This window comes from Gossypium arboreum, chromosome 7 (genome assembly GCF_025698485.1).
Source record: "Gossypium arboreum isolate Shixiya-1 chromosome 7, ASM2569848v2, whole genome shotgun sequence".
NCBI classification, from domain to species: domain Eukaryota; kingdom Viridiplantae; phylum Streptophyta; class Magnoliopsida; order Malvales; family Malvaceae; genus Gossypium; species Gossypium arboreum.
Genome location: NC_069076.1, coordinates 100917443 through 100944299, shown reverse-complemented (window position 1 = coordinate 100944299; position 26857 = coordinate 100917443). Strand labels below are relative to the sequence as shown.

Below are 26857 nucleotides of genomic sequence, written 5' to 3'. Positions count from 1 at the left end.
TTATGACATCAAACTCAATCATAAATGGCTTAATACATGTCCAAAATTATAGGTTTAAAGTTTAACCAATTTCTAAGAGAGAGAAAAAAACTGAACAATGTAACCGTCATCAACCATTCTCGATGGCGGCTACTGCATCTTTCCACGGGCAATATTTAACTTTGATTAATAAATGAAACGTATTTATTAATAACTTTTTTTCCACAAATTAAAAAGTAGTGACTCCACATTAACATAGTGACGCATCATCCAAATCCAAACTTTTACGTGTCACCTCACAAATTTAATAAAATACCATGACTCCAATTATCAGTTTTATCAATTTACTTCAAATTTAGAAATAGAGGAATCTAATTAACCGAATACCTTAGTAAAGGATTTCCATTGGAATGAAATCTTAGTTGATATTAAACCTTGGCTTCCATCCCTCTATCCCTCCCTTATAAATATAAAAAGAGAGAGAGAGAGAGAGAGAGAGAGAGAAAGAAACCTAATGGAGTTTCTAACTGCTTAGACTGGAGCTGAGTACTTGAGTTGATCAAACTTCAGAATATGACCAACATTTCAAGATATTGAACATAATTATTTCTCCAGCCATTCTTCACTTACAAAACTCAGTCCTTTAGATGGTATGGGTTTCAGAGGGCAGCTCAATCACCAATGCCTTTATATAATCCCTACGGGAAACATACATTTTTTATTAACAGAGTAAGTTCAATCTTCACAAGACTGAAAATTATTTCTAAACTAATATGCTAAAAATAGACAATGAAATTGTTCTTGTTCCTGTTCAATAGTGTGCTTGCCTTGCTGTGTATGCTCTCCTAAACCCATGGTAGCCACCACCATTACTATTGCCCTGCATGCACCACGAATATGAATGTTGATTACTCAAAGGAACAGTGCCAACTATGCAACATTTTTCGTTCTTTTAAAGAAAAATGCATCACTAACATGTTTCATAATTTTAAATAATTTAGAGAGAGTGTGTCAGAGAGAGTGACCTCATATCCAGCATAGCTCAAGTTGTTTGGAACATAAGGGCGTGAATAAGCTGATCCTACAGTGACACAATCAGTAACCACACAATGTTCACAATTAGCTACCAATCACAAGAATTCCAAAACCCCAACAATAGAAAAGTAACATATTCAGATATAGCAGTTTCAAATTCCATTAAGAACAGAGATAATTCAGTTACCACAAATATAGGTAAAAAAATGAACATAATTTATGACTATTATCAATTTTTTTATTCCCAAGAGAAAATAAAATTATGCCAGACCCAAAACAACTGAATCACTATTATTGTAGGGAATTACCAAAATTACTACCAGTTTTTCCCCTTAAAAAAAGGTGTTGAGCATCCTACCTAAGATCAATAGCAACAAATGGACGAGCCCAACTTCAATATAATACCATAGGAAACCCTGATACTTAACATATGTGGGATAACACCACTTAACACTACGCCTCATGAGTAGCTCACAAGTGCTACACATGAGAAACCTCACTAGGAGGTCAAGGAGTTAGGCACACACACCTGGGACCTGTGGGTTATGTGCCCGCCATACTTAACAAAATGAACTGAAAATTTCTGAAAAGCAAGTCCAACACATGAGGACATTTTCCACAAGAAGTTTGTAAGGTATAAAGCAGGAACTGGAAGGGGCATTCAAGTTGAAAACCCAATAACTAATGGGTTTTGCCTCCTTATATTTACATGCATGTATCACATATATAACCACATACATATAAATAAATCAGGCATTAAGACGGGCCATCAATTGTGTCTTTTTGTAAACAAAAGTAGAATTCCAATCATTTTCAGTAAAGTACATTAAACAAAAATATTGAGCGTACAGATATAAGAGGATTAAAAAGAGGATAGAAACTTCAAATGATAAAGATATCTAGATTGGTGATGCTACCTGATCCATGAACAGGCCCTTGATTGTCCGGGCCACTATACTCGGCAATCCTGTGTACAAATTTATAAGCACGTGAAACAAAGAAATGAAGAATAAACTCCAAAATCAAATAAAGACGTGTAAGATGCACAACAATACCTTCTGGCTCCATCAAAACTTTGCTTTCTGAAAGAAGACTCAAGAAATCCTGCATGAGGTAGGGCATCATTCCCAATAGCAGGTTTGAAGTACTTAGCAGGAGGTTGTCTTTCATAGTGATCTAGCTTAAGATACCCTGCATAAGCTTGCCTTTGATGATGAAAAGAAGGTGCGATACATTCTGTGAGATATTGGTCATTGTGCTTCACAGGTTGTGCGAATCCGGCATGAGATTCCTAAATAGAACCAAATTAAGAGATCAAACAAATGTGACACCATGAGATAAATGTGTACAAATTAGCAACTTACCATATAAGAAGAAGGCCTTTTGGATCCAGAAATAGCACCATGAGCTGATCCTGGATACCCACTAGTGGATGGAGCATATGCCTCTTTAATTGGTATTCTATATGCAATAGAATCTGCACCCCTGCCATGTCCCTTCCGTACATAAGATCTGCTCTTTGAACCTCGAGAAGGACGAATATGTCGACCTTGTGAGGTACCTGTGAATTAAAAGCCATATAAAGCTTTTTAGCAAATTCTCCTCTAAGAGTCTCTGTATTTAGTAGCGCAAACAGCAAATACAGAACCTTCTCGTTTATTTGATGACCTCTTACTGTGCAGATGGTTCCTTTCTCTCTTTAATACAGAACCTTCTGGTTTGTTTGATGACCTCTTACTGTGCATATGGTTCCTTTCTCTCATTAATACAGAACCTTCTGGTTTGTTTGATGACCTCTTACTGTGCATATGGTTCCTTTCTCTCATTAATACAGAACCTTCTGGTTTGTTTGATGACCTCTTACTGTGCATAAGGTTCCTTTGTCTCTTTCTATTATTCCTCTTGAAATCAGTTTTCTTGGGCTTGGTAGATAGTCCATCTTCAGCGTCATGACTTTCAGGGGCAATGCCTTGTTGTTCATTTCTTTTACCTTCTATTGTATGCTTTGAATTCAAAGGATCCTGATTATTTTTATACACAGCTGCAGCTGGCTTCTCTTTGGTCCCCCAAATCTTTGACTTGTATATGACGGTTGCTGCTCTCACATCACTCTCTTTTTTAACGCCTTTAGACCTGGCATGGCCTTTCAACTTCAACCAATCACTGTTTCTATGCCTTTTACTAAATTTTAGTCCTAAACAAGAGCTTTTTTGCAGCCGTGTTTGAACAAGAGGCCTTGCAATATAAGCTTTAACCTGACACCAAAATTGACACTAAGAGATGCTAAGAAAGAAAGAAAACGGATGAGACATCCAATGAAATTACCTTGACGTTTCCTCCATATCGCAATTTATTCATCCCTTCCACACAAGCCACAGCACCTCCACGGGTAGTGAAAGAAATGAATCCAAAATCCTTGCCTTTATTGCTTAAATTCCTAGATATTTTGACCTTTTTAGTCTCAGCATATTGTTCACAGATCTCTTTAAGTTTGTGTACATCCCAAGACTTTGGTATCCCCTCAACATAAATAGTTTTCACCTACAGCAGGAGACTTCTATCATTTAGAAGAAAGTGTGATTCAGAAAGCTAAGACAGGATCTTCCACCCTTGTTATCAACTAATATTCTCCCTCATCCTCACAAAAATTTCTTACAGAAAGTAAATTACGAAAATCCCTAATAATGAACATTTTGAAATTTAATTTTAGAAGTTCAATAAATCTATATGATAACATGATCGCATTAGTTGTATATCAAGTGGTTCACAATCACCATTTCACCATATTGGTCCATAAAAGAGAAGTTAATTTGGTTTCTTAGAGAGAATATTAATCCCCCCCCCCCCCCCCACTCCTATTTCTCTTTTATCAGTCCATTGCAGTTGTTTTCTTTGAAGAGCTTCATGTTTTAATCAATGGCATCTTTCAAAAACCAAAAACCCAAAAAGTCACCTCTTTTAGCAGGTTTTCCTGCTTCTCTTGATAAATAAAATTTTAGCTTGTCCAAAAAATAAGAGAATCCAAGTATGCAACTACAAAAAGGAAAAACCCACAAACATAACAAGCTCTGAATGTTAAGTAAATGAGAGTATAACGTCCATTGATTCCCAACCTGTAACCGAACTTTCTCTCTTGGATGCATTGGGGTGCGAGCAAAAGCAATTTTAGCACCTCTTGCATTGCCAAAAGCTGCATCTGGTTTCCTTAAACGGTGCAATGCAGCCTTTGCATCAGAGAAGGTATTGAATCTCAAGAAAGCAAAACCTTTAATCTTCCTATCATCCTTAGGATCATTGGGTACTTGTATCTCATCAATGTTTTCAATTCCATAGCCTTTCAACTTCCCAAGCACCTAAAATGAGACAAAAAGAAAAGAGAAAAAAAATAAGATCAAGAATTTAAGTTCATCACTTGCAGTATGAAATGAATTTTTGGCAGACACAAGATGTGGTTTGCATCTAATAAATGCATTACGTGATCCAAACAAATGCCTAGAAAAGAAAACAGAAAGTGAATACAGAATTCTTTTGCCTACATCCTCTTTGGTCCATGTTCTGCAAATACGTCCCAGATATAGAACATCACGGTCATGACTGATTGATAACTTAGCAAGCTTTCCTTTCACCTACATGTATAAGGGGGAAAAAGAATGTTAGTAAATATAGAAAGCTGATAGATTTTATAACATCAGACACAAATGAATGTCGTATTTAACCTCTATGCCATGCTTCAAGTCAGAAAGAACTTTCTTGGCTTGCTCAGTTGTGGCATATTGAATAAAAGCAAATCCTTTGCTTTTTTTTGTGGTTCGATGCCTCACAATCCTTGCACTTTGGACTTCCCCAAACTTTCCAAATATTTCAAACAAGTCTTTTTCAACTATCTCTTTATGCAGACCTCCAACATGTATTTCCAGTTGCTTTTCTTTCTTTTGCTTAGTTGAAGAGTCGTGGTCAACTACCTGAGACCCTTCATTGACATCAGTAACTGCAATGTCTTCATTTTGTTCCCAGCCACCTCTGCTCTCCTCCTCTTTTTCCCTATCATTACCATCCTTGTTGTTGTAACCATCATTGGTTTGCCCATCTAATGTCATGACTGCAATTCTAGCAGAAGATGGTTCCTCTTCGAGTGATTTCTGTTCTGTACCAAGAAAAGCTCAACATGTGTTTGACATTAAAAATATGCAATGTCATTACCATTTTACAGGGGAAAGCAATTTAAGATAAAAACAACTTCCTTCTAGAGAAAAGGAAGGGGGAGAGGTGGGGGAGAACAGAGTCCACAGATCACAAATATACAGCATGCTAATGAGTGTGTATAGAAAAAGATTATTGGAGCAATTGTGAACTGGAAGCTTAGCAGGAACAGAACACTTCAGAAAGCCAAAATTTTGAACATCCTAAAATATCATAATAAACTAGGATCACAATCAGGGACATGCATGGATTGTCAAGGCATTAAAGACCACAAACAGTGAGTTGTGATAAAAGATTCATGTTCGTTCCAGTGATTTTGAAAAATTTCTCTAACTAATAACTTTAATGGGCATGAGAAAACATAAAGACAGCGGTGCACACTAGTTTTGGGTGACTATATGCAAACAATGCAAGAAAAAATTGAAAGAAAGGAAAAATTAAACAAATATAGTACCAAAAAGAATGAAAATATTAAGCTGATCTTTCCTCACTCGTGAACGTTCAAAAGACACATCCATAATAGAACAGCTTGATTTGAGCTTGTCAATTTCTACCAAAATAATTTCTTCCGTCACTTTGTAGCATGACTATTGTGTTCATATTCTGAACTGTAACAATAGCAGTCTTTCCATGGTACAATATCTACATATTTCATATGTATTTCAATTACTTATTGGCTTTAACGCCCCCTTTTCACCATTTTTTAGTCTCACTAATTTGCAGAAATTGCAATATAAACTGCAATTTGGAATTGAACTACGATTACTACTAAAACCTCATTCAATATTTTGTAATATATAAAAGAAGATATTTTTTTATATAAAAAAATCAATTAACAAAAACTTAATATGGGAACCAACAACCAAAAGGTCAGCTAAATAGCTAGAAACGAATTCAAATGAACACTTTTCAAGAAAAAAATAAATCAATTACCTGAATTTTCATGATCCTTGGCTTCCTCACCATTGACGATTCCACTCCCTGAATCCACGTCCATAACTTGGATGTTCGAAGTCAAATTCTGTCCCCTAACAGTCCCATCCTCAATAACCTCCTCAAATTTACTACACTCCACACTAACATCCAAATTATCCGATTTCTCGCTCTCACCCACACCATTTACTTCTGAACACAAGTCATTTTTACGAATACTTCCATCAGTAAAATTCGATTCAATTTGAACAACGTCACCGCTGTTGTGTTGAATTATTGAGTCCATCTCCATGACAGCAATTACCACATTCTCAACTTCCTCAAACTCCTCTTTAAAACAATCAATCTCTTGATTAACGTCCTTCTCACTCTGGATACCAGCCTCCTCGGCAGCTTCCACAGCATCCTTCGAAGCTCCCGGCTCATCGTCGACTCCCGCCGTGTCTTCCTCGTTGGATCGGGCGACTCGCCGTTTAGCTCTGCTCTTCTTCCGACGCATGATTGACTAAATTTAGGAACTCTAAACCATGAATATACAATATTCTAACTGTAACTTACAAAATGGCAAAAAATAAAATACTCCTATAATAATATCAATTGCTTGGTCGAAATGCAGGAAAAAAAAAAAACACTCTTTCCACTGCCGGGCTTCGAACCCGGAAATTCAAAGAAGAATTTTAACCATTGTGCTACAGTGGATTTGATACAACATTTCTGCATAATATTTTATATAAGCTAACTACAAATGCACACATATATGATTTAAAGGTAAAAAACCCTTTCTAGTCCTTCTCGATTTTGATATTGAGGAAATTGGCCTCTCTCAAAAAAATTCAAAGCAATTTAGTCCCTTTCAATTTCGAAAGTAAACAACTAAAGACAATTAATAGCAACATTAATGTTTTTCATCAATTTTACATAAATTTGACCGGTATAATAACAAGTTTAGCTCCCATAATTTACACATTCAATCAATTTGGTCATGATTTAACAAATTTAGCCTATAATATTTTTCTAAATGTGTAAATGATGAGGCTAAATTTGTTGAATTTTAAGAATCAAGACCAAATTAACAAAATATGTAAATATCAAAGGCTAAAATTGTTATCATACCAATCAAAATTATGCACAATTGATGAAAGACATTAACCCCATGATTAATTGTTCTTAATTACTCACTTTCAAAATGATAGGGATTATATTGCTCAATTTTTTTAGAGGAACTAATTTACTCAATTTGAAATTAAGAGGGACTAAAGAGATATTTTTACCTAATTTAAATTACATTTTGGTCACCCAACTTTAAAAAAAGTTTATTATTGCTAATATTATCAAAAGTTAAAATATTGTCGCCAACGTTATCAATTTGTTACATTTTGATCACTAAGTTGTTAACTGTCATTAACGGCATAATGACAAGCTAACATGGCACATTAATTGTCATTAAAAAAAACCAACTATGTTTTATATTGTGAACATTAGTATGAATATAAAAGTTCATTATATCATTGACAACAAAAGAGATCAAGTGAAACTTAAAATTTGAAAAAAGCTTTCTTTGGATGGACGTGAGATTACTTTCAATGAAGTTAAAAATAACAATGGTGGTGAGATTAGTTATTGTACTAATGTAATTAAAATCAATAGTAATATATGTGTTTAGATTCAATAGAATAAAAATTATCATTAAAGACATTAAATTAAAATATACATATATAATACATTATTAAAAATGATTAAAAAGCATTTTAATTTTATATTTATTAATTAATTTTATATTTATTTAAATTTGAAAAAGTTACAGAAAGTAAATTAACTTAATTTAAATAAATTAACTTATAAAAATTAATTTAAATTTGAAAAAGTTAATATTGTGCCACTCACAAACTAGATTATTATATTAAATATATTTTTTAGGTGATAATGTTGGGTAAAAATACTTGAACCAATGAAAAAAGTTGGTTTAATGAAACCAGGGGCGGCCAAATTCACGCCTTTTGATGGCGATGCCACGTTAAAATTCCAGGTTTACCCTCACATTTCAAATTTTAGTATGTCCCCGTTCACGTTCAAGTAAAACAATCTCTACCGTTACTTCCCTCTATCAACGGTCTGGATTCAATTCTCTACCTCGTTATATTTTCCCTCTATTCTGCTTTTAGCTTCAGTTGAGTTCACTGAGTCAGGGGAAGCATATTTTTTTTTTTAAAAGAACCCAAACCATGGCTACGATCAAATGTGTCAAAGCCCGTCAGATCTTCGACAGTCGTGGAAACCCCACCGTTGAAGTAAGTTATTGATTTATTTTTGTTTTCTTATTGCTCCGTTTGGTTGAAGAGAAACCCAAAAACATAAATCCATTATGAGTTAGAGTGATGAATGGTGGTTGAATTGAATCATTAACAGGTTGATGTTTCTCTCTCTGATGGCATCGTCGCAAGAGCGGCTGTTCCTAGTGGTGCTTCCACTGGTAATTTTATTCTCTTATACTTCACTATTATTTGCTTTAGTTGCGCTGAATTTGTACGATGCAATGTATCTCACTGAACCTCACCTGATTTATTATGGAAGGTATATATGAAGCTCTGGAATTGAGGGATGGAGGATCTGACTATATTGGAAAGGGCGTGCTTAAGGTAACTTTTCTTTGTTGCGAGGATTTTAGATTTGAGTCAAAATTTGAACTATTCTTCGTTTCTAGGTATTCCATTCATAAGCTTTTGTTAACTTCATGAATGAAATGCCAATACCTGTTGTGTGTATATACGTATAAAATATTGATGAAGTTGAACTGTTTGTGATGTTTTAATCATCTTGATGATGTTCAGGCTGTGGAGAATGTTAATACAATTATTGGACCCGCTTTGGTTGGCAAGGTATTTTATGGGACTCTAAGTCATGATTTATTTATTTCTTCTACGATCAAGATCATTGATGTGTACAACCTATATCTTATTAATCCTTATGTGCTGACAGGACCCAACAGAGCAGGCCAAAATTGATAATTTCATGGTACAACAGCTTGATGGAACAGTTAATGAATGGGGTTGGTGCAAACAAAAGGTACAGCTATATTCTTTAATCATTTTTTCTCTTCTGGTTATTTTTAATTGCTATTTTTTAATTTGGTAATGCACAATAATTTCAGCTTGGAGCAAATGCTATATTGGCTGTTTCACTTGCTGTCTGTAAAGCAGGAGCTATGTTGAAGAAGATTCCCCTTTATCAGGCATGTATCATGCTGTCATCTTGAGCTGTTTGATTTCTCTCCTAATCCAAGTTTTTCAAGTTGATTCACTGGTTCTGCATATTCTAACTTGCAGCACATTGCCAACCTTGCTGGAAATAAGACCTTGGTCTTGCCTGTACCTGCATTCAATGTTATCAATGGAGGTTCCCATGCAGGCAATAAACTAGCAATGCAGGTAAATTTACTAAAATTTTGTGAAGGATGATTTGATGCCCTTTCTATTTATTGCAGTCTTTGACCGTTTGGACTTGTTCAGGAATTCATGATTCTACCTGTTGGGGCATCTTCTTTCAAGGAAGCCATGAAGATGGGAGTAGAAGTATATCATCACCTGAAGGTGGATTTTCCTCTGGCTCCATTTTCTGCTTGTGTTTTCTACCCTTGTAGTTTGTCTTCACTTGGGTGCTTTTTTAGGCTGTTATAAAGAAGAAGTATGGACAAGATGCTACCAACGTCGGTGATGAAGGTGGCTTTGCTCCTAACATTCAGGTCTGTAAGTACATCTTTTAATTATGAACCAATTCAATGTTGGGGGTTTAGCATGAAGAGACTTTCACTTCTCTTAGAGATGAAGAAATGTTTCAAATGAAATGACTTCCTACGCCTGAGCTCAGATTTTATTGAGCAATAGATCTCAGGATACCAATCATTTGAAGAAGGTGTATTCCATTGATGCTGTAATATGCAGGAAAATAAAGAGGGACTTGAGCTCTTGAAGACAGCTATATCAAAAGCAGGGTATACTGGAAAGGTTAGTTTCAGAAATAATTGGTATATTAACCTAAAATGGCATTGTTAATTCATTATCTACTGTGTTTTCGCTGAAAGCTTATCATAAAAACTGACTATTTTCTGTTGACAGGTTGTTATTGGAATGGATGTTGCTGCTTCAGAGTTCTATGATAACAAGGATAAAACCTATGACTTGAATTTCAAGGAAGAGGTAAAATATGTCCATTTCATTTAAAATCTGCCTGTTTCTTGTAATCTTAATTTAAAGTTGAAATGGTTGCTTATCAAAGAAATGTTGCTGCAGAACAATGATGGATCGCAAAAAATTTCAGGAGACAGTTTGAAGAATGTTTACAAGTCATTCGTGACTGATTATCCAATTGTCTCCATTGAAGATCCATTTGATCAGGATGATTGGGAGCACTATGCAAAAATGACAAGTGAAATTGGTGAACAAGTGCAGATTGTTGGTGATGATCTCCTTGTCACAAATCCTAAGGTAAAATATTTAATTATGGGGATTAAAATATAGAGGTTGGCTTTATGGAGTTTCTAAGTGCTCTATGTTTTCTACTTGCTTCAGCGTGTGGAGAAAGCAATTAAGGAGAAGACCTGCAATGCTCTTTTATTGAAGGTAGCCTGACTATTTTGTCCCCTTGTTCCAGTAACCATGTGCATGATGTAGATTTAGTGGTGTTTTTGTTTGTAGCTATTGGCTCATTATTTGGATGAGTTAAATTTTTTGATGCTGTCAATGCTCTGTAATCGTCAGGTGAATCAAATTGGTTCTGTAACTGAAAGTATTGAAGCTGTAAAAATGTCTAAATCTGCCGGTTGGGGAGTCATGGCAAGCCACCGCAGGTATGACTTCCTCACATTGCAACACCCCGCAATTTGTTTTTGCTATATTGATCTCTTCTGTTTGATCACTAAAATGTCATTTATTTTAAGGGAATATTGTTTGTATTTCCCAAATGGTTTGAGATCAATGAAGTGTTTGTTTCTAACGCAGTGGTGAAACCGAGGATACTTTCATAGCAGACCTTTCAGTTGGGTTGGCAACAGTAAGCATTATACTAATCATACTTTTACCTTTTTTTCATTTTTCACCAAAAAAGTCCATGTTCCATGCTTTTTAGTTTTTCCATTCTTGTGAGTTTTTGAGCTGCATTGTGTTATGCGCCTTGGCGTAGGATTTAGTCACAGGTCTAGATGAGAAAGAATTCTTGCTTCGACCTATGGTTACTCAAAAAGGCAGATTCGTCCTTAACTGAACCCCCTCTCAAAATAACGTTTCTTTGCAATTACCTCTTTATTTCATATTGGCAGCCTTTTATAGACTGTTAATAACAAATGAAAGAGTCCTAATTGACATAAAATAGAATTCCTAACTTAGAGTTTATGAAGGAAACAAAAACCTAATATAGTAAAACTAAAACTCTTAGTAAAACCTGATATAATAAATAAATAAATAAAACAAAAAACTCCTATTGCAATTAAAGTGTCCATATCATTACTCCCCTTCTTGGAATTGAGCTTGTCCTCAAGCTCAAATTCAAAATAAACTTCAGAACTTATCCAAAATCATCTATCTCATCATCATCTTGCTTGCCTTCAACATCTGGTACTTCTATCCAAACTAACCTTTTACATTTGTGTCCCATGGAATAAGACTCGTCACAATTATAACACAGCCCTTTAGCCCTTCTTTCTGCCATTTCTATCCATGTCAATCTCTTAATAAATGGTGCAGAAGAATCTATTTTGCCGTTGTTCCCTGTTAGTTCTATTGTTTGTCCCCCTCCCTTTGCAATGTTCTGAGTTGTTGGAATGATTGAATTGCTGTCAGTGTTTTGGGAAGTTGACCAGTTTAGATTGGTTTGAGATAACATCTTGGAAGAGACTTTTTGTTTACGTTCCAAAGCTCGAGCCATATTCATTGCAACTCCAAGGTTTCCCGGTTGTTGCATCTCAATATCAATTCTAAGTTCCTCTATCAATCCAGCAGTAAAAAGGTTTACTTGTTGTCGAGATCAGTAGTCCTAGCAAGTAGTGATTGAAATTGGCGTTGATATTCTTCTACCGTCCCAGTTTGTCTCAAGTTTGCAAGTTCCCCCAAAGGGGTTATTACTCATAGGTGGCCCAAACTTGATATGACAACACTCTCTGAAGCGTTCCCAATCCAGATTTGCCTCCTCTTCTTCGATTTGATCAAACCATAATTGTGCCTCTCCTAAAAGATGGAATGAAGCTAGGCCGACTTTGTCTTCTTCGTTGGTCCGTTGATTGCCAAAAAATTTTTCGCATTTTTTTAACCATCCTAAAGGATCTCCAACCCCATCATAAGTGGGAAATTCCATCTTAGAGTATCGTGGCACCATGGCCCCACCGTGTTGCGAATCTGAATTTCTTTTCTTGCCTCCATTGCTGCCTTGTTCTTCATTATTTTTTTCTAAATCCCTTGTCTTTTGGACCGAAAGAGATAACATCGCCATCTGCTCCTCTAATGCTTGTTGCCTTGTAGCCATTTGTTCCATGAATGCCTCCAGCTTGGCTGTCAAAGTTTTTTCGTCACCCATGACAGCTGGCTCCGATACCAAGTTGTTATGCGCCTTGGCGTAGGATCTAGTCACAGGTCTAGACGAGAAAGAATTCTTGCTTCGACCTATGGTTACTCAAAATGGTAGATTCGTCCTTGACTAAACCCCTCTCAAAATATCGTTTCTTTTGATAAAATAATTGTTTACCTCTTTATTTCATATTGGCAGCCTTTTATAGACTGTTAATAACAAATGAAAGAGTCCTAATTGAGATAAAATAGAATTCCTAACTTAGAGTTTATGAAAGAAACAAAAACCTAATACAGTAAAACTAAAACTCTTAGTAAAACCTGATATAATAAATAAATAAATAAAACTAAAAACTCCTATTGCAATTAAAGTGTCCATATCACATTGTTTTTCCAATAACAGGGCCAAATCAAGACCGGCGCACCGTGCAGATCAGAACGTCTTGCCAAGTACAACCAGGTAAAGGATTTATTACTCATATAAACTATTATTGCTGTTAGGTTGTAGTTGTGTAGGCACATTCAGACACTCCATTTTGTGTTTCTAGTCTAGGAATCAAATACAGAGTCTGTAATTGCACTAACATGTTTGTGATATGAACTGCAATTATTGCAGCTTCTGAGGATTGAAGAAGAGCTTGGAGCTGCTGCAGTTTATGCAGGAGCAAAGATCAGAGCACCAGTAGAACCATATTGATGGTTTCTTTCTTATGTTGCAACCGGCTTTTCATTGTCTTTTGCTCTTTGCCTTAAAACTAGTAAAGCACAAAGTGAATGATTTTGCAATGTTTTACTTTGCCCCAGTTTTTAGGTAAAGACTTGTAAGTTTCATTCTGATGCTTTGACGTTTCTCATCTCTATTTCCATCTGATGAATTGGGGTTCAAAATGTCATTTTCATCCTGATCCTCAATTAATTTTTTTAAAAAAATGTTCCTGACAAATTTTTTTTTTGGTAAACTACACCGTAGGTCACCCAACTATAGATTTGTTTCTTTTTTTATCACTTAATTATGATTTTTTTTTAAATTGATCAGATAATTAATCGAGATTGGTTTTCCACCTACTAGGTCTTCTATAATCATGCCATCGAACTAGGACTTAGTTGTGGAGCTGTTGATATGGCCTTCCACCTACTAGGTCTTCTAAACCTTATCCTCATCTATATATCTCTAATCATGTTTGTCTTCAAGCACAACTTCAAATGCAACAAACCTATTTTGGACAACAATCTAAGGATATTGATTCTCACCCTTCTCAATGCAAGTTGCAGTCTTCAACCCATCTTGAACATGATGATCGTTATTGTTTAAAAAAAGGATAATCATATGTATTTTTATTGAAAAATGAAAAATATATATTTTCAATTTTAAAATTTTTAATTTTAAGAACCAAGACTAAATTGATAGATAATATAAAATTGAGAGCTAAATTTGTTATTATGCTAACAAGAATGACCAAAATATTAAATTTCGAAAATGTTAATGACTAAAATAGAAATTTTTATATCTAAGTGACCAATACAGAAACACGTTAATAATTGGTGACTCTTTTAAAGTTTACCCTTATTTTTTAAAGATGCCAATTTGAGATATAAAATGTATTTATACCAAGACTCGTTTAGAAAGTCTAGCAATTGAATATATATTAAAAGATAAAGCAACATTTAATCTTTTAACTTGGTGATTTTTCTTATTTTAGTCTCTAAATTTTTGTTCCACATTAATTTTGAAATTTTACAATTTTTCTAATTTTAGTTCGTGTGATGATTTGATACTTTCATATTATATCACTACATCGTCTAAAAAATATCGTATCATAAGAGCCAAAATTAAGAAAACTTACAAAATTCCAAGATTAACATGGACGAAAAAAAAGTTAAAGAACCAAATTTAAAAGATTCATAAAATTCAAGGACTAAATGTTATATTATCCCTTACTAAAAGAAAGAAGGGTCAATATTTGTCCTCTATACCGCTTCATGGCAGTCACACTTTTGGAAATAAAACTCTATGTAGGAGCGTTGGATACAAAGTGAGGAAATAATCAAACGGTGGGAAACAAATAAACGGGATTTGAAATTCAAATTGTCTTGGTTCCTAATCTATCATTAAAAACAAATCCATAATCACCGCTCTTCAACGGACACCTATTTTTGTTCTTTTTTCTGGAAATCTAAAATTCAAACCTAACCTGGAAAGCTTCGTCTCAATCTCTTTTCCTTAAGGTTTGTTTCTACTTCTTTCTTCTTATTCAGTTTCTTGTTATATTTGGCTGACGAGAAAATATTTGGAATAAATCTTGACTTTTTTTTTTTGTGTGTGTGTGAAATTTTTGGAATAAATCTTGACTTCTGTTGTTGAGAGATTCATTAATATTTACCTAAAATTCAAATTTGATCTGCAAGAACTTTCTATTTTAAATTTAATTTAGTAAAAAACTGATAGAAATTCAGAGTCCTATAACTTATGAATTTAGAGCATGAGTGTATGACACTATGACTTAGTCTAGTAAACATGAAAAGATAAGTGTTGATTTTCATGTCCCAGTCCAAGCTTAAAGTTTCAGGTTATTTACTTAGTGACTGCTCTGCAACTTGTTTTTCCTGCTTCTCAATCTTCCAGTTAAAGTTGATCCTGCTATCTCTAACAATTTTATAAATCTTTTTGTTTCTGAAGGTATTGTTTTGGCAGGAATTGTTCAACATGTCTACTACGCCAAGTGATCCACTTCTTCAAGTGGAAACAACGTGCGGAACCCTTTTATATGAACTTCAGGTATTGTTGAACTTTGTTCACAATGGATACCTTTTATATATTTTTTTTCTTGGATGCCTTTGTATGCACATGTTGTTATTTTAAAAGCTTGAACATAATCTAATAATATATACGCTTTCATGATTCCTTGAATAAATTAGATAATCTGGGATGAAGTTGGGGAGACAGATACTGATAGGGATGAAATGCTGCTTGAGCTTGAACGAGAATGCCTCGAAGTATACAGAAGAAAGGTAGATCAAGCAAATCGGTGTAGAGCTCAGCTAAGACAGACAATTGCTGATTCTGAAGCCGAACTTGCTGCCATCTGTTCAGCAATGGGGGAGAGGCCAGTGCATATTAGGCAGGTAAGAAATGAAAGATGAGAACTTTCCCATTACAATAAACTCTTTACTTATCTTCTGGTTCAAAATTTTTTCAGTCAGATCAAAATGCTGGAAGCTTGAAGGAGGAGCTCAGCAAAATTCTTCCACAATTGGAAGAAATGAAGAAACGGAAAATAGAAAGAAGAAATCAATTTGTACAAGTTTTACAACAGATACAAATTATCACAAATGAGATTTATGGATCAGCCAAATTAGTTTCTTCCAAAGCAGTTGTGGATGAAAGTGACTTGTCCTTAAGGAAGCTTGAAGAATTGCACAGACAGCTCAATGAACTTGAGAAAGAGAAGGTCATCAACCTTCTATTTTTCAATTCTTTATTGATTCTACCGCATTAGAACAAATGCAATATCTTTTCCTTACTGACTGATCTCTTTCTTGTGCAGAATGACCGTTTAAAGCAGGTTGAGGACCACCTTACCATGTTGAACTCACTCTGCTTGGTGATGGGCATGGATTTCAAGCTCACAGTTGCTGAGGTCCATCCTAGTTTAGGTGACTCTGAAGGATTTTGGAGTATTAGCAATAACACAATTGAGCAGCTGGCTACTTTGATTAAAAAGTTACAGGAAGTTAAGATACAGAGGATGCAAAGGGTAAAATTGTTAATTTCTGCACTTCGTAAGCTTCAAAATCTCTCTTCCCCACAATCCCTTTTCTCTGACCATAATATGATTCTTTGACCCACGGCAGCTACAAGATCTTGGTACTACCATGTTGAAATTATGGAAACTGATGGATACACCTATTGAGGAGCAACAGATGTTTCAGAATGTTACCTGTAATATAGCTGCTTCAGAACATGAAATTGCAGAACCCACCACTCTCTCTGTGGATTTCATCAAATATGTTAGTGATGCATGTTTCAACGCCAGTTTACTGATTTTCTCTTGGTTTAAAGTATCTAAAGGTAGTAAGTGCAGGTTGAGGCAGAAGTTTCTAGGTTGGAAGAGTTAAAGTCTAGCAAAATGAAAGAGCTTGTCCTGAATAAGAGATTAGAGCTGGAGGAGATATGTAGGAAGACGCACTTGGTCCCAGATTCACAAAGTGCAGTAGAAGATGCCATTGAAGCTATTGAGTCTGGTAACTGCTGATGCTATGTTATATTATTGTCAGCATAGTATCAGTTTAATCTCACTTCCCCTCCCCATCCTACCGAATATCACTCTTTCTTTTTATATCCAGGGGCTGTTGGTGCTGCTACCATACTAGAACAGATTGAACTTCAAATTGCTAAGGTCAAAGAGGAAGCTTTTAGCAGGCGAGAAATACTTGAAAGGGTGGAGAAATGGTTGATGGCTTGTGACGAGGAGTGCTGGCTCGAGGAATATAACAGGGTGGGTGTTTTTGTCATCTGTTGGAGTATAGGCTTTGTTACTTGTAGTGTAATTTCCTTGCTTAATTGTCTGTTATTCAACAGGATGAAAACCGATATAATGCTGGGAAAGGTGCTCATCTTACACTGAAGCGTGCTGAGAAAGCTCGTTCATTGGTTAATAAACTTCCAGGTAAAGAATACATTCTAGATAAAAGGTTGAGAATGTCAACTTCACATTATGAAGCTTGGAGTTCCTCTCTATCAGTTTCTTTTTTCTACCTGTTTTGAGTAATCAGCTAACACAGTGTTGAAGTTGTTTATCATATTAACCCAGGAATGGTGGAGGCATTGGCTTCAAAGACATTGGCATGGGAAAAGGAAACAGAGGTTGAATTTTTGTATGATGGTGTGAGTACTCTAATAACGTAGGACTTGAACCTTTATGACAAGAGGAGAGAAAGTTGCTTATGCTTTTGGTATCTAACTGACACTTATACACTGTGCAGATTCGTCTGCTATCTATGCTTGAAGAGTATACTATTTTACGACAAGAGAAAGAGCAGGAACGGCGTAGGTTGCGGGTATGATAGTATGCTTATTTCCCAATTGCAGTGCATGCGTTAATACTGTTTTACCAAGTTATGGCCAAAGGCTTTATGCAGATTATGAACGTTTTCCTTGGTGAAATTTAGCTAATAGTCAGGCATGATTCTTTTTGTGCTCCAGGACCAAAAGAAACTCCAGGGACAGCTAATGGCAGAACAAGAGGCACTGTATGGGTCAAAACCAAGCCCATCAAAGCCCCTGAGTGTCAAAAAGGGTCCTAGGCATTCAACTGGAGGTGCAAGCAGTAGAAGAGTCTCCTTGGGAGGAGCAATGCTGCCTACTCATAAACCTGATTCCCTTCACTCTGAAAAGGCTACTCCCCAAACACTTCATAAGAGGACTGAGAGAATGTTTCAAAATGACCATTTGAATCACCGCCATGACGATGCCATTCCAGCTTTCTCAGCTAGTAAGTTCTCTCTGTCTCTGCTTGTTACAACCAAGAAATATATCTCAATTCTCAACCGCTTTCTAGCGTAATTAGCAATTGAAATCGGTTTCAGCAAAGCTATCTTGGATATTATTAAATGGGAATCAATTTGAAATTTGTTTGTTCATCCCTTGGTGCCATGAACACATGCCTAGGCAGCCAAAAGTTGCTACAATAAGTTTGTTTATCTCCCTGAAACATTCACCGTTTTGCAGTTAGGAGAGGCCTAGACATTGCTGACATTCCTGTAAGAAAGCACTCGTTCAATGTGGTAAATGCTAATGAACTAGAATCACCATTGGTTCGTAAGCCGTTCTCGCCTATCTCATCCATGGTATCTTCAAAAGCCAATATAACAAACACATTAGAAGATGATGGTGAAACTTTACAGAAAATGCAACCGGTTAATTTTCCATACACTACTCCCTCGAAGACAACGCTTTTGGTTGACGAAGATAACAGAACACCAAAGGCAATGTGTATAGCAGCCATGACTCCAGCATCCACGGTGTCAATTCCGATGCAGACAGCCATGACTCCTGCTCCATTAATAATACCGTTCGGTAAGCCAGTCCAAGAAATTTCTGAAGAGATAGAGCAATCGTTTGAGGAAAGAAGGCTTGCTTTTGTGCTTGCCGAAACACTACAAGTAACAACATCACTGGTACAAGTATGATGTTTAAGAAAAAAACTTGGTTGAATTGAAACTGAATGAGATTGATTTTATTCTTTTATATATGTGTATTGTGTTTCTTCTCCGGTTTGTAAGGGGAAAAAGTCAAGTATAAATTGGCTGTTGATATGCTATGTATGTTCGTCTCATTTGTACCTTTCACATTTTACTGAATTTTGTTGTTATTTTTATTTTATTTTATCTTTTAGTTGAGGACGAGGTTGTCCAGGTCACTTGTCACTGCAATGACTCCGTAAAAGTACTAAGAAAGTTTTTGTATTAGAAGTTAGATTACAATTAGATTAGATTACATTTTGTCTCATTTATTTAAAATATAGGCAAATTAATCCTTATACACGATAAATTAAAGAGCAAATTGATTGTTTTGTTAAAAATTTCGTTCATTTTACTATTAAAAGCTAATCCATGTATGATAGCATGAGGTACATGTGACATGTTATGTGAAATTATTTTATTATTTTTTTAGTCACGTTAGTTTTAACAGTAAAAATATATAAAATTTTAATAGGTCACTTTTTATTTAACGATGACTAATTTCCTCATTTTTGAATAAAAAAGTAAAATACAACTTGACTCCTAATATAAGAGTCTTCATGTACTTTTACCAATATTTTTCTAAATTTTTATAAGGTTAGCTCATTTTCTTATTTTAAGTTTTAAAAATTATTTAAGAGTTTATATTTTTTAATTTCTATTTTAATGTTTTTCAGGTTTTTTTTTTTTAGTTATTGAAATATTCTTTGGGCAAAAGCAAAGGTGGGGAAGTTGTAAGTTTATTTTCTGATTTGAAAATTTTAATTTAGAGTAATTACAGCTCGATAAAAAAATAGTACATATGATTAATATTGATATTGCATCCTGTTCAAAAAAGAAGAAGAAGAAAGATATTGCATCATTTTGTATATATTTTTACGTACATAATTTACAAACAATTATATTTATTAAATAGTTAAATAATTATTTGGAACTTGACCTTAACAACAATTCTCATTTTAGGATATGGATTTTTTTGTCTAAATTAGTCACCGAGCTTAGTAATTGTTCCAATATTAGGACTTGAACTGGGTCATTGTTCCCATATTGGGGCTTGAACTTTTTTTTATTAAAGTTAATCTCTAAACTTGACAATTATTTTCACATTGAGATCTAAACTTTAGGGGTTTCAATAAAATATTAGGGACTAACTTGGGTTAAAAAAAATTCAGGCTCTAAAGTAATAGCAACTGCTAAATTCAAAAACTATTTTGAACAAAAAAAGTTTAAGCTTCGATATGGAAACCATTATCAAATTAGGTATTAATTTTAAAAAAATTGAGAGGAAGTATCAAATTTAAATTTCATAAAGTAATTTAACCTTTTATTAAAAATAACTAAATATTATATAATATTATAATGCTTTTGACATTTGATATAACGTTTTGTCTTATTTTTAATAATTTAATTTAGTATACTAAACTTTATTTAAACTGAAGAGACAAAGAAGATGTGAGTAGTTGGAAAATGGCATGTCTCCAACCTTAGCTTTATAGCGTTTAAATATATATATTTTTAAGCTTTAAATAATTACAAATGGCATTTTAAATGGAAATTTGTTTTTTAATTACTAAATTTTCATTTTCTTTCCTCGAATTTCTATCTTTGCTATTTATTAATTCACTTTTATTAAATTTCCAAGACGGACGTGAAACCATTTCCTTAACCAAAATTCATACTCTAAATTTTACAGATAAAATAATAATAATTATTTTGATAATTGAAGGAGAATAATGTGATTGTTTGGGATGGAAGAATCTTGTTACTAAGAGATTGTTGGCAAATTATTAATTGATTTCACAATATTAAATCAAATAATATTTTATATATTATATTTTTTTTTGCATTTTTTCTACTTTATTTATTTCTCTTGCAAAACCCTAAATTATTGTTTCCTGAACAAATTCTTGTCTCACACAAAAAGTATAGCATTTGTTCTCTGTAATATCTGGATAATTTTTTTTTCGATTTTCTGTCAGCATTTTCAAGCTTTGGCCTCTTTTGGGTGTTCTCAGGAATGGTGAAAATTTAAGCCCAAAAAAAATTGTGTCTATATAGAAAAAAAAAAACCATATGCAATTTCATGTTCATAAAACTGGGTTTGTTTTGATCTTTGAAGTTTTTTTTTTTCTTTTTGTAGTAATTCATTTTCAAATTAAATGTTTTGAACCTTCTGATCACTCAGGTTCTGGAAAGGGTTTTGATCTATAATGGATAGGTTGGGTTCAGGGTTTTTGGGGTTGGTCAAAAAGCATATATGAATGGAGGAGAAAGAGGGAGGAAGGGTTGGTGTCATAGTGAAAGGAGATGAAGCTGCACCCAGAAGGGAAAATCCCATGTGTTTGGGCGGCAGTAGCGAGATGATGAAGAAAAAACGAGGAAGACCCAGAAAGTATGGAGCAGATGGGTGTTTGGCAATGGCATTGTCAGTAATGCCCATATCATCCTCGATTCCACTGTCTCGAGAGTTTTGGCCTTGGAAACAGGGTGAGATGGTACAAAAGTCACAACAAAAGTATGAGATCGAGAGCAGCCCCCCAGCCCGAGGTACTTTTTATTGGGTATTTAATTTTGAAGTGTTATTGAAACACAAAACTGGTTTGATGATGATGTTGCAAAACATGGGGGAATCTCTGTCTTGTCCTAACCACTGTTACTCACTGCCACTTTCCTTCCTTTATGCTTTATTAGTTCTTTTAGTAGATAAAGTAATATATATATATATATATCAAGTATTAGAGTCCACTTGTCTTAGGAAGTCATAAAAAGGAATAAGTCCTGAATTTTTTTAGTATAGTGGGACTGTAATTTACCTACAAGTCACAAGCCTTCAACCGTTTTGATCTTTGACATGAACCTTGAGGCTGTAATTTTGAAAATTAGATTGTTTTCTTACAACGCAATTAACTAATTTGTATACTTTATTATAGGTAACAAAATTGCATATTTTGTGGGGGCAAATTTCACACCTCATGTGATCACTGTTAATTCTGGCGAGGTATGTTGTGTAAAATTGTCTCTATGACTAAAAAAGAAAGTAAAGTTTTGAGATTCGGATCGCATTTTGCTTCCTCTATTAAAAATATTGAGTAAATCACTAGTCTCTATACATTAGATCAAAAAACATATTAGTCTTTTTGTTAAAAGATATCATTTAGTTCTATTGTTAAATATTAATCATGCACGTCACCACAAGGTAAATGTGACACACAGTGCGTCATTGTCTGGTTATTTCATCAACCACACTAGTTTTTAACAATATAAATGCATGAAATTTTTAACAAAAATGATTAAATTATTTTTTGATCTAATATAAAGAGACTAATTTGCTCATTTTTTTAGTATGGGGCAAAATGCAATTTGGGCTTCTATAGTAAGATTTTTGTTTTATCTACGGTATTACTTTGGTGGATGCTAATTGCACAATGATCCTGTTTCTTCATTCTGAGAACTGAGATGTTCTTATTCTATGCCCTTCAGCCTTGTGTTTTTCTTTATCTCATACTTTCTTTACGATTGCCATAGGATGTTACGATGAAGGTAATGTCTTTCTCTCAACAAGGAGGTCGTGCGATCTGCATTCTCTCTGCTAATGGCACTATATCAAATGTTACCCTTCGTCAACCTACTTCATCTGGTGGTACTCTCACATATGAGGTGTATCCCTTCATCCTCTACCATGGGCTTAAACTGCATAAGGATGCATGAAACATTTCTTAATAATCCTGCTTCATGATTTCTACAGGGGTGGTTCGAGATCCTATCCTTATCTGGTTCATTTATGCCTACCGAGAATGGCGGAACCAAGAGTAGATCTGGTGGGATGAGTATTTCTTTGGCAGATCCAAATGGTCATGTTCTAGGTGGAGGACTTGCTGGTCAGTTGGTAGCTGCTGGTCCTGTGCAGGTAACACCATTGCAATGGAACAACAAATTTGTGGGTATATACTATGACTGTTTAATACCTGGTTTCTCGATCCAACAGGTGGTTGTGGCCAGTTTCCTGCCAGGTCATCAGCAGGAGCAGAAGCACAAGCAACAGAGAACTAAAGCTGCTGTTGTAAGCAATACCAGAGAATTTAAGGTGTCGTACGGTGGGGTTATGCCAATTCTCACCTCTGCATCATTCCCTATCCACGGGTTTAGAGATTCTGCTATTGACAGTAGTAAAACATCTTCAGCCGGAGAGGAATCGAAAGGCCACAGTCTATCGCGGTGTGAGGTTTCCAGTTGATAGCATATGCATTGTTGATTTTAAGTAGACAAGCAAGTCCATAACAAATATAAGCTCATTGGCTTCTTACGTAGGTTGAGATGGTTTTAACCCATAATTGTGCTCTCGTCTTGTTAGGATTGAGTAGGATGAGTAGTCATGGTGTATTATTTAGATCTTGTCTTATTGATGTAAAATTTTATAAATGATTTGAAGTCTAAAATGTATGTTGTTTTTGTTATGCTCTATTTAGAAGACTGTATAGTGCTGGTAAAAGTTACCATAAAGGTCCTGTATTAAAACTCAAGTTGCATTTTGACCCCTACAAAAGAATGAACAAATCAATCTTTGAACAATTGATCAAAAAGTAAATTAGTCTTTTTTTATTAAATATCTTATCATTGCATTGTTGCCGAATAAAATAACCAAACAATAACTTGTGACATACGGTGCAAAGATCAATTTTTAAGTGTAGAAATGAATAAAATTTTTAACAAAAAAAAACTAATTTGCTCTTTGATCTAATAGAACTATCATACCAGAACTAATTTGCCCATTGATCCATGTTTTTAATAGAGAAAGCAAAATGGAATATGACTTTTAATAGAAGTATCTCCATGCTACTTTTACCCATATTTTAGAAAAAATGAATGGAAATGAGCGTGTGTTCTTACATTGAACCAGAAAACTAGCATACAACTATTACTCAATCATACTATCAAAAGGATACTTAAAGATGAAGCAGCAGCAACAACTATTTGAAGTTAACAAAGAGTTTGATTAAAAGCAAAAATGCCCCCAAAAAGTAAGAAAATAAGGGGTCATAGTTTAATCACCTTTTCCTTTTCTTATTACCAGCAGCACTGCCTTTGTTGAAGCCCCTAAAATCATTAGTGGTTTCAGCAGTGTTCTGTTTCTTCAAGCCTTTCCTTCCTCCAAATCCAAACTTAGAATTCCTGATCTCCCTGTTTTTCATATTCTTACCTTTTCCACCACCATGCTGCTTTGCCTTCCCTCCGGATCGATCCCCGGGTGAGACCCCTGGCCTTTTCTTGCTGGATCTCTCGAATGCTTTACCATCTTCAAAACCCAAGTCTAGCTCACTGTCTTTACCACTGGCAGGGAAGCCGCTCTGCTGCCTTTGCTTCCTCCACTTCTTAACAGCCTCAATCTCATGTTTTTTCTGCTTGGCTCTTTCTTTCATCTTCTCAGCTTGAACCTCCTTAGCAATTTTCTTGGCTTCTCTGGCCTTTCTCCTCTCCTCAGCCTCTTCAATCTGTCTCTTCTGCGACAAAAGCCTGCCTTTCACCTTCTGCATATGGGCATCTGTCTTAACCATCTCCGCATAATAATCCGGAGGCCTAAGGAAAGGTAGCTTCATCGACTCAAACTTCTCAAATGCCAACCTTGTCCCCTCCAATGCCTGCGTGTAGAAAGCGAGCTCTCTAGCCAGGTCATCGTTCACATCCACCTCTTTCTCTTGATCAATATCAAAAGAAAGCTTGTGCATCCATTCAACATTTTCCGGCCAGCTGATATCTTCAAGCTTCTCAATGAGCCCATCTCTATTGTATATAGAGTTCTTCGAAGGCTCGGCCAACTTCACATCTTCCTCTTCTGAGTCCGACTCAGATTCAAACTCTTCCTCACTAACATCATCCATAACATTGCTATCATCTTCCATGACATTCTCAACTTCATTACTTCGCAATCCCATTGAATCTAACCTACCATCAAAAAGGGGGGAATTTCAAAAGCTCATATGAAGCACATATGGTTGGGTAATTTCTTATTCCACATAAAGCAACAAGCAACAGCAAATCAAATTCAAAAATTTCCTAAAGAAACTACACAGAAATCAAATATGGCGTAACATTTTCTAAAACAAAAATCAGGATTTCACATTCAGCCCATTAATATTCCTCAACAGCGAGCAATAGCACAAAACAAAATCTGGATTTAGAGCCACTTTCTACAGAATAAAAATAAAAAATCTTGTTATCTGATATCGACATCAGGCTTGTATTTGTGTTTTTTTTTTTTTTCACAAGAAAATATAAAATCAAGCACATAAACTAAAATCATACCTCAATATTTGGAAACAGTGAAAGGCGAAAACTAGAAGAAGGCGAAAACTAGAAGAAAATACTCTGGCTGCAAGCAATATTCGAAACCTCTGCTAAACCCTAAAATTTATATATAATATATTTTCAGGGTAAAAATACCTCTCCAATCCCTCTCAAATTTGATACTGAACAAATTGGTTCTTTCAAAAAAAATTGGAACAATTTAATTCTCTTAATTTTGAAAATGAACAATTACTCACAATAATTAATATTTTTTATACATAATTTTAATTAATATAATAATATATTAAGTCCTCAATATTTACATATGTTATCAATTTGATCATGATTCTAAAAAGTTATTTGAAAATAATGAATTAAATTTAAAAATCTAAAACATTCAAATATATATAAAAACTGTATCTTCAAAGATAATTATAAAACAGATAAAATGTAAAAACTTTGAGGACTAAATTTGTTATTATATTAATTAAATTATGTAAAATTGATGTGATTAATTAACTTTAGATACCTATTTTCTAATTTGATGGAAATTAAATTACTTTAATTTATTTATAGGGACTAATTTATTCAATATTAAATTTGAGAGAAATTAGAAAAGAAATTTATCTACTTTTAGCTCTAGGTTAGTTTAGGAATTTTAAAAACTTATTATAATTAACTTTGACTTGGTTATGTAAAGTCTACTAAACAATTGAACTTATGTTGTTGGTTTATTAGTTAAGGGTGCTCATCTTACAACTAACGTGGTGGGTTCTAAGTACTAGAAATCGTTATTATATATGTGTTGATAATATTTCCTCCTGTAAATAGCTTGTGAGTTGTATATATATATATAAAAGAGTATCAGAAATGTAAAATTATATGGTATTATTGAGGTTTTAAAACTTAATATGTATATTATATTATATTTTTTATTTAGATTTAATGGTAAAACAGAAAACTTTTAGGAAAAAATAAAAGAAATTATCTGCTTCTATTATGTACATGTGTTCGTAATAATTTGCTTTTGTAAATGGTGTGCGAATTATATATATATATATATATATATATTAATATTATAAGAATATTAGAAAGGTAAAATTATATTTTTTTAAAAGTAAATATGATACTTGTTTTTTTTACTTGGCTGACAGTCTAAGGGAAATCTGACACGTGGTCACCAGTGCAATGACATGGCACAAAGCTGATGTGGATTTTAAACACCCATTAAATCATTAAAATTAATTAAATAGTTAAAATAATAAAACAAATAAAATAAATAATTAAGTAAAATTAAAGGAAAGACATGTCCCGACACGGAAGAGTGTATAACAATTTTTTTTTTGAAGTATTTGTTAGTGATGGTTAATATTATAAAGTTTATAATAATTTTGTTAAATTTCTTCAAGAAAAGCAAATTTATCAACACTAAGCATATGACTGGAGAAAACGAAAATTTTGTATTTTCTTCAAAAAGTTTCATTTGTGTATGATAATAATAAAAGTGTACATCTACGGTAGAATTTGAAAATAATATTATTGATGAAATGATTAAATATTCATAAATAATAAAATGAATATAGAAGATAGCTTAATTTTACCCAAAAAAAAAATTTGACAAAGAACTTCAGTGAATA

At 34.2% G+C, this 26857-nt stretch overlaps 5 protein-coding genes across 10 annotated transcripts; 3 read left to right on the top strand and 2 right to left on the bottom strand.

Annotated features, from left to right (window-relative positions):
* Positions 1-665: 665 nt before the first annotated feature.
* Positions 666-6872, bottom strand: LOC108458714 (polyadenylate-binding protein, cytoplasmic and nuclear-like). Its single transcript, XM_053030747.1, has 11 exons — positions 6148-6872; positions 4731-5158; positions 4551-4640; positions 4128-4367; positions 3340-3555; positions 2663-3269; positions 2379-2575; positions 2070-2305; positions 1932-1981; positions 1005-1060; positions 666-859 (listed from the first exon to the last, which is right to left on the bottom strand). Exons 1-11 carry the CDS (start codon positions 6644-6646, stop codon positions 791-793), a joined length of 2688 nt encoding a protein of 895 aa, XP_052886707.1. The 5' UTR covers positions 6647-6872; the 3' UTR covers positions 666-790.
* A 1240-nt stretch (positions 6873-8112) lies between these two features.
* LOC108449952 (enolase) lies at positions 8113-13514 on the top strand. Its single transcript, XM_017747353.2, has 17 exons — positions 8113-8435; positions 8554-8617; positions 8719-8783; positions 8976-9023; positions 9124-9210; positions 9296-9376; positions 9471-9572; positions 9654-9734; positions 9812-9886; positions 10086-10148; positions 10260-10340; positions 10434-10628; positions 10713-10763; positions 10902-10990; positions 11142-11193; positions 13102-13158; positions 13315-13514. Exons 1-17 carry the CDS (start codon positions 8370-8372, stop codon positions 13393-13395), a joined length of 1338 nt encoding a protein of 445 aa, XP_017602842.1. The 5' UTR covers positions 8113-8369; the 3' UTR covers positions 13396-13514.
* Positions 13515-14676: 1162 nt separating this feature from the next.
* Positions 14677-19100, top strand: LOC108449940 (65-kDa microtubule-associated protein 3-like). 3 transcript variants are annotated; one of them, XM_053031347.1, is made up of 14 exons: positions 14677-14924; positions 15376-15474; positions 15615-15821; positions 15896-16147; positions 16244-16453; positions 16551-16706; positions 16781-16940; positions 17043-17194; positions 17278-17365; positions 17510-17583; positions 17682-17756; positions 17902-18190; positions 18427-18512; positions 18603-19100. In XM_053031347.1, exons 2-14 carry the CDS (start codon positions 15403-15405, stop codon positions 18885-18887), a joined length of 2106 nt encoding a protein of 701 aa, XP_052887307.1. In that variant the 5' UTR covers positions 14677-14924; positions 15376-15402; the 3' UTR covers positions 18888-19100. The 3 variants fall into 3 exon arrangements, with proteins under 3 accessions (XP_052887307.1, XP_017602831.1, XP_017602824.1); XM_017747342.2 differs by having other exon boundaries at positions 15391-15474; positions 18427-19100; XM_017747335.2 differs by having other exon boundaries at positions 18427-19100.
* Positions 19101-20382: 1282 nt separating this feature from the next.
* LOC108449963 (AT-hook motif nuclear-localized protein 3-like) lies at positions 20383-23523 on the top strand. Of its 3 annotated transcripts, none has more exons than XM_053031349.1 (6): positions 20383-20861; positions 21124-21485; positions 21869-21936; positions 22464-22595; positions 22684-22845; positions 22924-23523. In XM_053031349.1, exons 2-6 carry the CDS (start codon positions 21200-21202, stop codon positions 23170-23172), a joined length of 897 nt encoding a protein of 298 aa, XP_052887309.1. In that variant the 5' UTR covers positions 20383-20861; positions 21124-21199; the 3' UTR covers positions 23173-23523. The 3 variants fall into 3 exon arrangements, with proteins under 3 accessions (XP_052887309.1, XP_017602862.1, XP_052887308.1); XM_017747373.2 differs by having other exon boundaries at positions 20383-20958; XM_053031348.1 differs by having other exon boundaries at positions 20383-21037.
* Positions 23524-23749: 226 nt separating this feature from the next.
* LOC108449978 (probable rRNA-processing protein EBP2 homolog) lies at positions 23750-25386 on the bottom strand. Of its 2 annotated transcripts, none has more exons than XM_017747394.2 (2): positions 25239-25386; positions 23750-24873 (listed from the first exon to the last, which is right to left on the bottom strand). In XM_017747394.2, the coding sequence occupies exon 2, from the start codon at positions 24866-24868 to the stop codon at positions 23984-23986; it is 885 nt and encodes a 294-aa protein (XP_017602883.1). In that variant the 5' UTR covers positions 24869-24873; positions 25239-25386; the 3' UTR covers positions 23750-23983. The 2 variants fall into 2 exon arrangements, with proteins under 2 accessions (XP_017602883.1, XP_017602874.1); XM_017747385.2 differs by having other exon boundaries at positions 23750-24878; positions 25239-25382.
* Positions 25387-26857: the final 1471 nt, after the last annotated feature.

Bases quoted from the DNA above. Each gene is read 5' to 3' on its own strand.
- LOC108458714 (XM_053030747.1), bottom strand. From the start codon at position 6,646: ATGCGTCGGAAGAAGAGCAGAGCTAAACGGCGAGTCGCCCGATCCAAC. The intron at 4,641-4,730 runs GTTAAATACGAC...TTATACATGTAG, and splicing joins ACTTGAAGCATGGCATAGAG to GTGAAAGGAAAGCTTGCTAA. The intron at 3,556-4,127 runs GTTGGGAATCAA...CTCCTGCTGTAG, and splicing joins GAGAGAAAGTTCGGTTACAG to GTGAAAACTATTTATGTTGA.
- LOC108449952 (XM_017747353.2), top strand. From the start codon at position 8,370: ATGGCTACGATCAAATGTGTCAAAGCCCGTCAGATCTTCGACAGTCGT. The intron at 10,149-10,259 runs GTTAGTTTCAGA...TTCTGTTGACAG, and splicing joins AAGCAGGGTATACTGGAAAG to GTTGTTATTGGAATGGATGT. The intron at 10,764-10,901 runs GTAGCCTGACTA...TGTAATCGTCAG, and splicing joins GCAATGCTCTTTTATTGAAG to GTGAATCAAATTGGTTCTGT.
- LOC108449940 (XM_017747342.2), top strand. From the start codon at position 15,403: ATGTCTACTACGCCAAGTGATCCACTTCTTCAAGTGGAAACAACGTGC. The intron at 15,475-15,614 runs GTATTGTTGAAC...TGAATAAATTAG, and splicing joins CCCTTTTATATGAACTTCAG to ATAATCTGGGATGAAGTTGG. The intron at 18,191-18,426 runs GTAAGTTCTCTC...ACCGTTTTGCAG, and splicing joins CATTCCAGCTTTCTCAGCTA to TTAGGAGAGGCCTAGACATT.
- LOC108449963 (XM_053031349.1), top strand. From the start codon at position 21,200: ATGGAGGAGAAAGAGGGAGGAAGGGTTGGTGTCATAGTGAAAGGAGAT. The intron at 21,486-21,868 runs GTACTTTTTATT...ACTTTATTATAG, and splicing joins GAGCAGCCCCCCAGCCCGAG to GTAACAAAATTGCATATTTT. The intron at 22,596-22,683 runs GTGTATCCCTTC...TGATTTCTACAG, and splicing joins GTGGTACTCTCACATATGAG to GGGTGGTTCGAGATCCTATC.
- LOC108449978 (XM_017747394.2), bottom strand. From the start codon at position 24,868: ATGGGATTGCGAAGTAATGAAGTTGAGAATGTCATGGAAGATGATAGC.